General features: G+C 49.2%; 1 protein-coding gene across 1 annotated transcript in view; it reads left to right on the top strand.

Moving 5' to 3' along the window:
- Positions 1 to 639: 639 nt before the first annotated feature.
- RFX4 (regulatory factor X4) overlaps positions 640 to 12,856 on the top strand; it is a 91,247-nt gene continuing 79,030 nt past the window's right edge. Inside the window, exon 1 of the mRNA XM_004937813.5 lies at positions 640 to 972. Coding sequence (XP_004937870.2) covers positions 930 to 972 — 43 coding nt within the window. The 5' untranslated portion in view covers positions 640 to 929. The remainder of the gene's footprint in view (positions 973 to 12,856) is intronic.

Genomic DNA, 12,856 nt, shown 5'->3' with positions numbered 1-12,856 from the left:
CCCAGCTTTGCACTTTTACTTCCACTTCCAGCACACGCAGCCGCCTGCAGAATCACCAACTTTTCCCAGCCTCTCCTCCCTGACCCCGAAGCGGGACGGATCCCCGCTCCCTCAGGGAGAAGCTCCCGGTGCCCGTGTGCCCGGCGGCGCCCCGCGCTCTCCCTCAGGGAAGGCGAAGCCCCGGCCCGGAGCTACCCCGGCACCGCCCGGCGGGACTCTGGCAGCTTCTCCCCCCGGCTCCTTCGCTACCCACACACGTCGCCCTTTTTTCTTAACCCCCCCACCCCCGCCCCACGAGGGGCGTCGGGGAAGCCACGAGGAAGCCGAGGAGGAGGGGAGCGGGCGCTGCCCGCCCGGCCGCGCCCCGAGGAGCGCAGCCCCGCGCCCGTTGGAAGATCGGAGGCGATTTTGATCCGGGGCCGTAATGAGCCAAAGGCGCTGGGTGGGGGCCGGGGGGGAAGGGAGGAGTGGAAAGGCCGCTGGAACTTTAAATAAGAAAAACGTTTCTAATGCTCTAATAGAAGAGGGAAGTCGAAGTGTTGGGATTGCGTAGATCTAAGGCCCCCCTTTTTGGAGGAAAGCTTTTCTTATTCAAAACAGCATCACAATGGGCTTCACATTGAGCCTTGCCACATCCCCATCTGAGTAGCAGCCATTCATCAGGCTGGCTGGCCTATCAATGACATTTCTCCCATCAGGGCTTCTATAAAATGATGCTTTTTCCCATGAAACATCCGCAAACATTTTGACGGGTCTGGCTTTGCCCTGCTGGATTACGGAGTGTCCCCCTCTCCCGCGCTCCCCCTCCCCACGAGCCGCCGCTGCCCTCCCTCCCGCCCCGCTCCCTCTCCCCTCGCTCCGCGCACCCCCGAGCTGGGGCTCTGCACACCCCGGCACCTTGGGGCTCCCGTCCCGTCCATGGGAAGAGCATGCATTGTGGGTTGCTGGAGGAACCCGATATGGACTCCACAGGTAAGTGCCCCCTCCCTCCCTCCCCTCGCCCCCCGGGCAGCACTTCCCGACGTGACGCTGCAGCCCCGGGGCTGCGCTGCCCGACGCGACGCAGCTCTGGGCTTTTCCCTTTCTTCTTCTTCTTCTTCTTCTTTTTTTTTTTTCTCTTTTTTTCCTTTTCCCTTTCTGCTCCCCGGGCTGCCGGCCGGCGAACTCGTTCCCTCTCTGCTTCTAGTCGTAGGCTTTAGGTTTGTTGGGAGCCTTTCGGCGAGGTTTATTGGGGAAGTTGGTTGCGAGGTGCTCGGCTCGTCCAACGGGCAGCGCCTCGAAGGGGAGAACTCTGCGCACTCCCCGTCTCCAAACTCCCGGCCCGGTTGCTCAGCCCGTTCGCTCACGCCTCCCAAGGAGGGGAGAAGCCGGAATAGGAGCGGGACGAAGGGATGCTCTCCCTGAGGGCCGCAACCCGCGCCCCGACGGCCGCCGTTGCCGCCAGGCGCGGCCCGACTCAGCACGGCGGTGCGGCGGGGCCGGGCCGGGGGCTGCCCGCGGGCAGGGCCCAGGGCCACGCGTTTCCCCTGCGGCTGTCAGCCGGGCCCTGCCGCCTCCACGGCCCCCGCTCCACGTCGGCTACCAGCGGCCGAAACCCTCCGGAGCCCGGGCACCGACACGCAGAGCCGCCAAAACAACCTTCGCGGCTTGAATTTATCTGACCGGCGCCGGCACACGAGCCCTTCTCCTTCCTTCTTTCCCTCCCTCCCCGGGCAGAGCCTCCGGGACTCGCGGCCCCTCAGCGGATCGGGTCCCCCGCGCCTCCCCGACGGCTCTGCGGGACGGTGTCGGCTCCCCGCGGCTCCCCGAGGGAGGCTCTTTCAGCCCTCACTCCGGGACGATATCCCGATAGCGCTGAGGGGAGAAAGCGCTCCGCGGGGAGCTGCGCTCGGGTCCCTCCCGTGAGCGAGTTACGGGCGTCGGATGGAGCTGTCCCGCTTCGCTGCGCCGCTGCCGGGACGGCGCTGAGCGCACCGCGGGCGGATTCTCGTTGTCGGCAGGAACGGGCCTTGAGGGGAAACAACCGCCGCCCGAACCGACAACCAAACCGAGAAGCCAAACCAGGCAGTGGGTTCCCCAGCCCTGAGCTCGGCATCGCCCGTCCTCGGGCGGAGGCTCCGTACTGTCCATTCCTTAAGTTCAGCGCGGCTGTAATAAATGGCAGCATGATTGATTAAGATAATATTAATCAGAAAACGCTTTAGTCTTGCTAAACAGATGGCAAGAGAAGTGGGGCTTTGCGGTTGTCTCATTCAGACACCTTAACCTCCCTTTCAGAGGACTTAATCCAATTAGCTTTTCTCCCGAGTTGCAGTTGTTATGTAAAGATCCTTTTGCGTCGCGGAGAAATATGGCTTCATTGAAAAAAATCCCTCGTGTTTTAATTTCTCCCTAATGCTTTATCTCGAAATAATAATAATAATGTCCCATGGCCATCGGGCAGAGGCTCCGTGCTCAGCAGCATGCCATAGCCGGGCAGGAGCACCTCTGGTTTCGGAGTGCTGCCTGGATGGGATCCTTGGGACGTGGAGCTGAGCCTCCGGAGCAGCCCCAAAGCCCGTGAACTCAGCAGAGAGCCCTACGGTACTGTCGGGAGGTTGGGATGGGGCCCTCGGAGTGCTCCGTGCTGCCGGTCTGCCTGCGGGGCACCAGCACGGTGCTGGGCGGCCATCGGCCTGCCGTTGCAACGGGACCCAGCTCCCAGCACTGGAAGAAGGGAATGCATGGCCTTCGGCGTTCGGTTCGGTGCATGCAATCACCGATCCTGGTAGTGGAAGGTTCAGAGCTGGCAGGCAAAGCACAATTCAGAACGCATGTGTAACACTGACACGTGCAGCCCGAGCTCTGACTTTTACTTTTCTTTCTTTATCCAAGTGAGTGGTTTCTTTTGCTGCTGAAAATTGTTTGCTTCACCAGTTGCAGCGCGCGGTTTGCTAAGAGATAAAGAGGAAGTTGCTGCTGTTTTTGTTTCCTTACAAGCTCTCAGGCAACCCAAACTGCCGTTTATGTTTGTCCCAGAAAATGGAAGAAGTTATTTACCGCTCCGCAGTTTGCTTACAAAGGCTCTCACCTGCTGAGCTCTTGTGATGACCCTTCAATCTGTTTGAATTCTAAACTCGATACGATGCGAACGCGCAGCAGAAGCACCGCTGGTTCTTAACGCAGCCGAACCTGCCTGTTTCTCTCATGCGATTTCACATCTTATGTGGTTTAAGGTGAAAGAAATGGAACAAAACAGAACGCAGCAAAACCCGTTTTGTTCCCTGCTCGCAGCGGCCGGGCCCACTCCTTGGCAGCAGGAGCGGGTCCACAGCTCGCGGCCATCCCAGCGCTGTGCTGCTCCCTGCTCCCAAGGGTGCACTCGGGACGTTGGGCAGGTTGAGGGGCTCTGTAGGGCTTTGTGAGTTGGCCGCAATTCTCTCAAGCGAAGAAGTTTGCCTTCAAAGTCTGACAAGGAGAGGAGGATTTTATGAGTTACACGTCTGAACTCTAAAGTACACCGGGAGGTAAAACTGGGGGACTTGCGCTGCTCCGCAGTCTGCTCTTTACCTGCCTTAAAGGGAAGCTCCGTGAAGGGATGAAAAGGAAGAACTGAAACAAGATTTTACATAAGAATAGCTGGACAGCCGCAGGAAATCATTGCGTTTATTTAAGTCACAGTTTAGGGCTCCCAGCCCTCAAGATTTTCTTTGGGTGAAAGCTTCGTTAAAGAAGGGGCTCTAGCTTGGGGCAGATGAAACTTTTGCCCGTGGGACTGCACTGAGAGCCCCGCAGCCCCGGTGGCCCCACACTTCTGGAAGTGGTGAGAGGAGATCGCTGCGTGCCGTGAGATCCCTGTGCTGGGCATTAGAGCTGTCCCACAGAAAGTCACCGCCACGCTGCCCTCGGGCACAGCTCAGCGCTCCCATCAGCACTGTGGGCTTGTTTGCTGGTGGAAAACCAGGCTGCTTTCCAGCCGCTGGTGCTGTCACCAAGGAGGAAGGTTTGCACACCCATACAATCAGCAGCGTCTCCAAATGGAAGCGCTCTTGTGTGTTTTTTTTTGAGCTTAATTTACAAGTGTTTTGCAAGTTGGAGCAGTCAGAAGGGGCGCGTCCCCTGGGACGCCATATACATACGTAGGGTTTTGCCATGGTGGTGAAATAGATGACATCGTGGGAGCACCGGGCTGCGTGCGGTGGGGAAACATTTGTGCCTCTTCAGATGGGGACTTTTGAAGAGGCGGCCTTAAATACAGCCAGGGCGTGGGGCTTTGTAACAAAGCCTTGAGAGCCGCAGCGGGCTGTCGTGTAATCAATACAAATATCGGGTCAGTCCTTTGGGGGATACTTGATGTGACATTAAAGTCCAAATAATTAGCTCACAATTCCGTGAGCCTGGAGGTCTGCGAATTTTCCGAGTTCACCCGCTTGTCTGTTTCCCCGCATCGGCGCTGGATTTTCCATTGGTTTCATTGTGTCTGGAAATGAATGCCCCGTACGATCTGGCCCTGCTGGAGCCCAGCAGCCCGGCGGCCGAGGCGATCGCATTGCTGACACTCGGGTTAGGAGGATGGATAGCATAAAGGGTATTTGATGGCTGAGCGATCCCATAGACGGCAAGAGCAGGAAGAGAATGCGGTGTCGATGAAGGCAATGGAGACCTCTGTAAGCTTTTTACTGTGCTTGTATTAAAACATGCTTACGCATGTCTGCTAGATCCTGCACGCTTGTGCATACATGTGGAAGCTCTTGTGTTTAAAGCTGTGATACAGTTTGCTATCGGAGAGCCCAATGCTGCAATTCCTCCCTGAGGGGAGCACCTGTTGAAAGTCCCTGTGTGGCTGCCCTAAAGGGCAGGTGTGCAGGGTCAGCTCGTAACGATCCCTCCTAATGGCAGCAAATATGTAATAACTTAATTGCCTCTATTTCACATGCATAACTAGCCATCCTGGGCTGTCTTCCTTCCCATTTATTTTCTCCCAGGAGGCAAGCAGAAAAAAACCCAGTTTATTAGATGCAAAACACTAGCCAGTGCTAGAGATGGGGCTTAGTAAGTGGCAGAGCCTGCTGCAGGAGCCCTGCTTCTGTGTTCTCTGTGTGTTAATAACAGGTTAGAAGTAGTTTTGATCCATTCTTGCCTTTCTGATAAACTTTAAATCAGGAAAGGTGGAGAGGGTTAAATAGAACCTTGGCTCTCACTGCATCCAGTAACGAAGGAAAAGCTCATTTGCAGCTTAAATTGTCTCAAGGCTGAAATGCAGGGCTCAGCGCTGTCTCATTCCCTTCAGCTACAGCTAAGCACTTTGTTCCCTTTTATTGGTAAGTGAACTTAATTTCTCTAAAATGGAGTTTGTTACAGCAACCAAGTGGATGATTCATGGCTATGAATGACAGGTTCACAATTAATTAGCGGCTTATCCTAAGCATTTTTTTCTCAGGATCTCAAATATTATGGTAATGGAAAACAGTACATTTTCAACAGCTGGAGCAGTTTGTGAAAGTTCTCTGAAATGTACAGCATGAGGAGTTTGAGGCAATAACTTGAGAGCAGCAGACCAGAGATGTATAATGGGACTTCTCAGGTTTTCTAGGCATGCAGCAGTTAGCGCTCTGTAAATTTCCTGCTGCTCGTGAGCCCTATGGTAGGATCTCAAGCACTTAGAAATACAAAATGCTTTTATCTGGGGATCTTCATTTACTTGTTGAGATGGTATCTAGAAGAGAAGAAGATTTGCGTGGGTAGTAAGGACTGCAAGTTCAGACTGTCGGAAACTATTGTCATTTTCTGGAATGCTGTCTCTAGACATAAAACTACTACTTGTTGCTCAGCTTTGCTTTCTTCTCTTCTAAAACTTTCCCTGCTTAGAGAATTACTGTCAGGCTCTCTTTATCCTGTTTTCTTCTGTGTACCTATTTTCACTGGCTTGGCTACTTGGGACAAGACTTAAAAATGCATTAGATTGAACAGAACTCATTTCATTGTGTGGAAAATGTCTTACATGCGTGTAAGCGTGCGTGTGAGACCACTGAGTCAACCAAACAGTGTGATTACTGTTTTCTCTGCAGCAGGTATGAGCTTTGTGTTCTCCTGGCTTGTGCAAAATTTGTAAAGCAGTTAAAAAAAAAAAAACATACATTAGCAAGGGAAATTAGAAGGTAGTGGGAAAGAAATGTAAATATGGACAAAACTAAGCGCAACAATAATGGGCTCAATCAGAGTGCCAAAACACCTTCAGTTGCAGCCAAGGAAGGGGCAGCACTGACAAGAGTCCATTTCACTGATGGGGACTGGGACATATCCAGTGCTGGTAGCATCCAGCGCTGTGTGAAACCCCTGTGTCCTGGGTTCTGGTCCTCCCTGGTGGCATCAATGCTTACCTCACTCAAAAGGCCCCGTGTATTATCCTTTACTACAGGACTGAAAGCTACCCCATGACAGAGGACCAGCAGGAAAGGCTGTGAGTTTTTTCTAACATTGTAGGATCTTGCAGAAACAGGTCATTTGTTGAATAAAATTCCAGGATGGTCATAGAAGTAGGCCCGATCTCATCCTTCAGAGGAAAAAAGAAATCATCAAGAAACTGTCTTCTGTGATTTCCACCTTATATGACATTCAGTTTTTGCACGTAAGGCAGGATGTCCTAATTAAGCAAATGAGTATTTAATGTCAGCTTTTTCCAGTATAACCTGTAGGCACCTTGCTTGTAGCTGTTGCCGTCTCTAACGCTCAGAGGAAAGTGAAATCCAGCCCAATGAAACAAAATCCCTGGCTGCTCCTCAAGCAACAGTGACCTGATATAGGCCATAAAAATGTGTTGCAAACAAATGTGGACACAGAGTCCTGCTCTGCAGGTGCCGTGTGTCTGAGCCTAGCTATGACCTGCCACTCTGTGAGAAGAGTTTCCTGCTTGTGTGGTGGGCTCTTGTGGAGTTATAGAATGGCTTGGGTTGAAAGGGACCTTAAAGCCCACCTAGTTCCAACCTAATGCCTGTCCTCTGTGCAGGGCTGCCACCCACCAGGCTGACCAGGGCCCCATCCAGCCTGGCCTTGAATGCCTCCGGGGATGGAGCTTCCTTCAGGTACACTGGCTTGTGCCATAGCTAGATGCAGCAGGCTTATCCTCAACCTTCCTTACCCTTGGCATGGTGCTTCAGCTCCAGGCCTCTGCACATCAGACTTAGCCCAAGCAGCAGGCATGCCTGAAGTTTGTGGGATGGACATCCCATAGGAGGAAAATGTGATGTGAGAACTGAAGTAGGAGTTCTCGCACTAAGTATAGCAGGCCTGTGGCACATGTGCAGTGTCCATTAAAGGCTGCTTCTGCTGGGCTTCAGGGTCAGGGGTGGGAATGGGTGCTGTCTTCGAGGAGGAGTCCTGAAAAGAGCCCCCCAAGACCTGCTTCAGAGCACTGCAGCTGCCAGAGAAATTCACTCCATGTCTCCTGCAGGTGGAGAGCAGGTATACCCTCTGCTTCCCCCTTCTGAGTGGAGCAATAACAGGTACCACTGGTCGCACAGGCTGGCTAGCACAGGTTTTCCACCATCAGAGCTAACATTCCTCTCCTAAGCGCAGAGCCATGGGGACAATACTTGTGCAGGGGCCCCTCTAATGCAAACATTTTTTTTAATGAGTTGTGGTAGGGGCAGCAAATGGCCTCCATTGAATAGAGGTGGGGAGAACTGGGGAGGACTGCTTTTGCAGAGCATTTTAATCACATGGATGGAGCAGCGTGTTCACCTCTTCTCCTTGCTGGGTCATTTCCACTTTGAGCTCTGCAAACAGACCATCTATTGAGCAGTTAGTATTCAGTGCTGAATATTCAATACTAGACTCTTGTTTTGGTGAGTCTTAGGCAAAAAAAAAAAAAGAGGAGGAGGAAAGAAGACTTCTCTTTTTTCTCATGTTCCCTCCCTGAGTTTGCTTTGCATATTGTTCAGAGGAGACTGGAGGCTTCTGAGAAAAGCCAGGCTCGTGGTTTTAAAAGCACTGGTCCAGTTTCATAGTACTTTCTAAAGGGGTGGAAGAGACAGCGTGGAAGGAACCAAATTCGTGCAAAGTTTGTGAATCTGAAAGTCTAGGCACATTGGGACTGAGTGAAGACTTTCTGGGAAGCACATTTAAGCTGTAAATTTAATAGTATGAAGTACTTGCTCTACGTGCACGGGTTAGTTCTGTGAGGCAGCAGTCTTTGTGGGAGTACGTTATGACGATTTATCAGTGTCCTTTAGGCTACTTCTCTGGGTGCATTTTGAGAGCTGAAAGAAACAGTGCTCGTTTTTTCTGTCCGGTTAGAGCTGTATTTGCTCACAAAATGGTTGTGAGTAATGTAATGGCTGCATCCTTTGGCAGTAGCGAGCAACTGCTAGATTTGGAATGGATGTGCGTTAAGTGAGGGAAAGTGGCCTTTACTTCAGTAAATACACTATCTCTGTCCCTGACTCTTCTTCAGTCAAGTGACTCTTTTTCTAGCGCTGGGATTGCATCCTGACACCTGGGTTTTCTCTGCACATAAGTGCCTGTTTCTCTGTTGCTGTGTCTTATGAAGAATGTTTACTGTACTCCCTGTAGTTGCAGTCCAGGATCTGACTGCTTTTTCTCCCTGTTTTCTAAGATTTTCCTCTATAGTTACTCTCTTTCCTCCCATCCTTTATTTTTAACACATCCTTTTACTTGTTACTCATTCATTTCTTTTTCATCTCCACTCCAACAACGCTCCTTCTCCCCCATCTCTCACCACCCCAAGCCCCACAACCAGTGTTTCTTGCATTTCCCACCTATGACTCACAATTTTTTTTTTTTTGCCACCGTTGCGGTCCTGTATTACCGATGTACTTCCATTTCTGTGCAAAGCTGGCTTGGCTGCTGGGTCCATCAGCTCCTGTGACAGAGGGAAGCATTTTGCAGACATGCTGCAGATCCTGTTGCTTGCTGAGTCACAGGCTTCCTGTTGAGCCAATTGACTCTAGCCCTGTGCACTGGTGAAGCAGAGCTGAATTAAGGATTTGGGGACTTTCTGTCTTCTCCTGCATGCTGGTGAGCTGAGGGACCATAGTAGCAGAGGGAATGCTTAACCCAAATAGCTTGTGAGCACAGGCTGACTTCTGCTGTAGAGTAGGAGGATCAAGGATGTTGAGACAGGTACGTAGAAATGAAGGTCATCCTCTAATGAGGTCACCAGTGTGCTTAACATTAACTGTGTAGTATAAGAAGTCAATGGAACATGGAACAAAAGGACATCAAGAAGCCCTGTACTTCCTTGTACGAGAGAATAGAACTGGAGGCAACAAGGAGGCATATTTGCATTTTCTTGGAAGGAACCTGTGGATAAATTGTAGAAGATGGTAGCATTTACACTGCTTCATGCAGCAGACCCTGAATGACTGTGAATCTGTAATGCTTCATGCTGTGGAAGCATGGAGAATGCTTCGTTGTAGGCAGAGTTGGTGCTTGGGAAGCACACAGTATTTGCAACTGTCCTACTGATGATAAGATTGACTGTAAGTTATGTGCCCTGGAAAAGCTGAACTCATCAAATTCTGGTGTCATTAGCTTAAGTGATCTTAGGTGAAAGTGAGAGAATGCCACTGGGCTGAAATTGAACTGAGGGAGATTTCCTTCACAGTAAATGAGGAATGGCCTTAATACACCAAATAACTAGTGACTATTGGTCTGGTGAAAATTAATTGTCAAAGAATGATAATACCATGTGATGTGTAACTGAAAGATGGAAAAGTCTACTCCTGGTTAACAAACATGCTCAGCTGGTAATATGGTAGTAATACATGTGATCCCAAAGAAAGGAACGTGTAGCACTTCAGAAGACCTGTCTGATCTGGGTTAGAAGGTACCCTAAAGGCCAGAATCAATACACAGAGCAGTCCCATATTCTAGGATTCATTTGCCCTACATTTGGGATGTAACTTCTTAATGAGGGATATTACCTCCAGTGGATGTAGTACTTAAATGAATGCGTCACATTTAGCAGAACATCTGCTTAATACAGCGTAACAAGAAAGCAACATCTCATAAAATACGGTTTTCCAACCCATGTATCCTAGATTAGTGTGATTTTTGTTTTATCTCTTTGAACACAGTATGCCTTTTTTTTTTTAAAATAAACTTTATCAAATAGGTTAGCAGGAAGATCACAGCAAGGAGCATAGACCTGGCAAAACAAAACAAAATTGTTTTTGTAGATTCAAGAGGCGTTCTTCACATTCTTATGATATCACGGCATATCTGACTATGCTTCACCAGGATCACAAGAGCAAGGAAAAGGACAAAAACATTCCTGCCAACATTTAGTAAAGGCCCTGGACCAATGTCCATTAACCCTGAAATAGTTCCAAGAGAACTGTATGCCAAGAAATGAGAACAAAAGAAATGAGACTGCAACAAGAGTGCCCGACATTTTGCCCTGTTGGAAGCGAAATAAAGTTAGATTAACAAACAAAACACCAAGGTATCTGGCAGCTTGTCAGGGTAGCAGCTCTACCATCTGCACCAAGGCCATGTGTCACTGTCATCCCCGAGGAGCAGGTCTCTTGGAAGAACAGGAGATGGCTGTGTAGAACCGAGGAGGACACCGGCATGATTTCCTGTGGAGCTTGATGTTCATGACAGCTCGCGCTTGCTAACTGAAGGATACGTGCCCTGCCAGCTGATGACAACAAATGAGGCACCAAGGAGGGAAACCAGGCTCTGTGTGGCAGGTCCACCTTGGCAGTCAAAGAGGAGCTGTTTTGTGAACCGGGAATGTCTAAGCAATGGGGAAATCAAAGGGAACGGTGTTTGGAAGATAGCCCTGATGTGGTCTTACAGACCTTTCATTTGCCAGCGGAGAGAAGGGAGATTACATCATCTGTTTAAACATAAACTTTACAAAATCTCTGTGTGTTTGATTAGCTGTCCGTAATAGCTTGTTCTGCTTGATTTTGGTTGATTTCGCTAAGTTTAACACCCTTCATGGGAACCAGTGGTTGCCAAGCCCTGTCACATTACGGATACAATGTTGTATTTAAGGTGGTGGGACCAGGCTAGGAGATCTTGATGAGGTCTTGTTTTTACAGTGGATGGAGGCTTCAGAAGGTGATTTTTCGTTGCTTTCATTCAAGCAGTGTAGTTCTTTAGAAGCTCTGAATGCACTGCTGCAGTCAGCCCTCACACCACTCCAGCAGGGCTACACTTTTCAGTGTCAGACATATGGATAACCAGCAGTGCTGCACTGCAGGTGTAGTGGAGATTCAGCACATCAATCTTGCTTCTAATTAGTTGCCATCAGGTTCTAGAGCAGGCCTTCCTGAGCATGAGCATCAAATTTCTGTTCTATCTACTAATCTTTATCCTGACAGAAAGAGCTAGTCTCTCTTGCCTTAGGGAGACTGTTTTAAACTTGTGATTTGTTTTCTAAGTTGATATGACCAACTGACACAAGACACTGAAGTGTTATTAGACATAGGCTTCATTTGAAAAAAATAGGGTTTGTTGGATGGTAGTGTGCCTAAGACAACGTTCAGCAAGGTAACTTCTACAAATAAAAGCATCAACGAACCATGTAGACTTCAGCATTTACTTGGAGACAGTGTCAGGGCACTGAGGGTTTTCCTTAGAAAGATAGAACATTATCCCATCAACTCCACCGAAACAATTTTGTGGTAGATGTAGTATCTGGCTAGCATCATCAACTAGCAAACTAGAAATAGGAAGTTCAATAGCCATTAGTCAGCCTCTTGAGCTATCTCAGGTATGGCTTTTACTTGTTAAATCTTCTCGTTGAAATCACTTCCTTTTGGCCTACTACATCAGATGAGCAGCTAGGTACTGAGACACGTGGCAGAGATGCTGCAGGAAAAGAGGAGAAACCCTTCCCTCTCAGAACAATGAATACATAACTTGGAGGGATGATAAGATCTGTATGCATAACAAGAGTTTCTCCTTTGTCACAGGAACTGTGAAATTATGTCTGTCATCACTTCTGAGTATTCATTTTTCAGCAGGATCTCTTGTAAATCCACTGAAACGTTGTTGCCCTCTGGTAACTGCACTATCCAAATTTTTATATACTTTTGCTCACAGGTAATTTTTACTTTTTTCTACATCTGCCCTAAGAAACAGCAGCCATGAATAAAAATGAGTGTGACTGTTGCAGCTGTGCCATCCAAGTTGATGCATGGCTCAGGCAGTAGTCTGGGTCATAGCACATCTCTGTTTCTTCATAGAATCATAGAATCATGAGTTGGAAGAGACCTTTAAAGTTCATCTAGTCCAAATCCCTGCAACGAACAGAGGCAGCTACAGCTAGATCAGAGTGCTGGGAGCCCCTCCAGCCTGACCTTGGATGTCTCCATGGATGGGGCATCCACCACATCTCTGGGTATACAAATAGCAGGGTCTTATTCCAGAGGTAGTGTCAAGCAAACTTTTGTAGAAGAAACACTAGTCCCTGTTGCTGACAAACTGCTTTAAAGTTTGGAGTATGGGAGCAGATCTAGAGCTGAAAGCTTATGAAAAGAATTCCCATGCAACTTAAGGGGCCATGGTGAAATAAGCGCTTGGTAATTCTGCAAGCTCTGATACTGTGATTACTAAAAACCTTTTTCTATCTTTCTAGAACATAGATGTGCTCATCTAGTAGAATTTCAGTTTAAAAAAAAAAAGAGCTATTCAAAATTATGTCCATTGTATGACCACATCTAGATCACAGGATAGGGCATAAGTTGCACTGTAGGGTTGAGAGGTATGGCAAAGTGCAGCTCAGATTACGTGACTACAGAGTTTCATTCCTTCCATAAAACCTCTGAATGTCTCTTCAGGACATCTGCCTGCCTGCCAGGGCTGCGTCCACTGGCCTTGGTGCAGGGTGTGTGCTCACCTC

This window comes from Gallus gallus, chromosome 1 (assembly GCF_016699485.2).
Source record: "Gallus gallus isolate bGalGal1 chromosome 1, bGalGal1.mat.broiler.GRCg7b, whole genome shotgun sequence".
NCBI lineage: Eukaryota > Metazoa > Chordata > Aves > Galliformes > Phasianidae > Gallus > Gallus gallus.
This window is presented reverse-complemented; position numbering and strand designations above follow the sequence as displayed.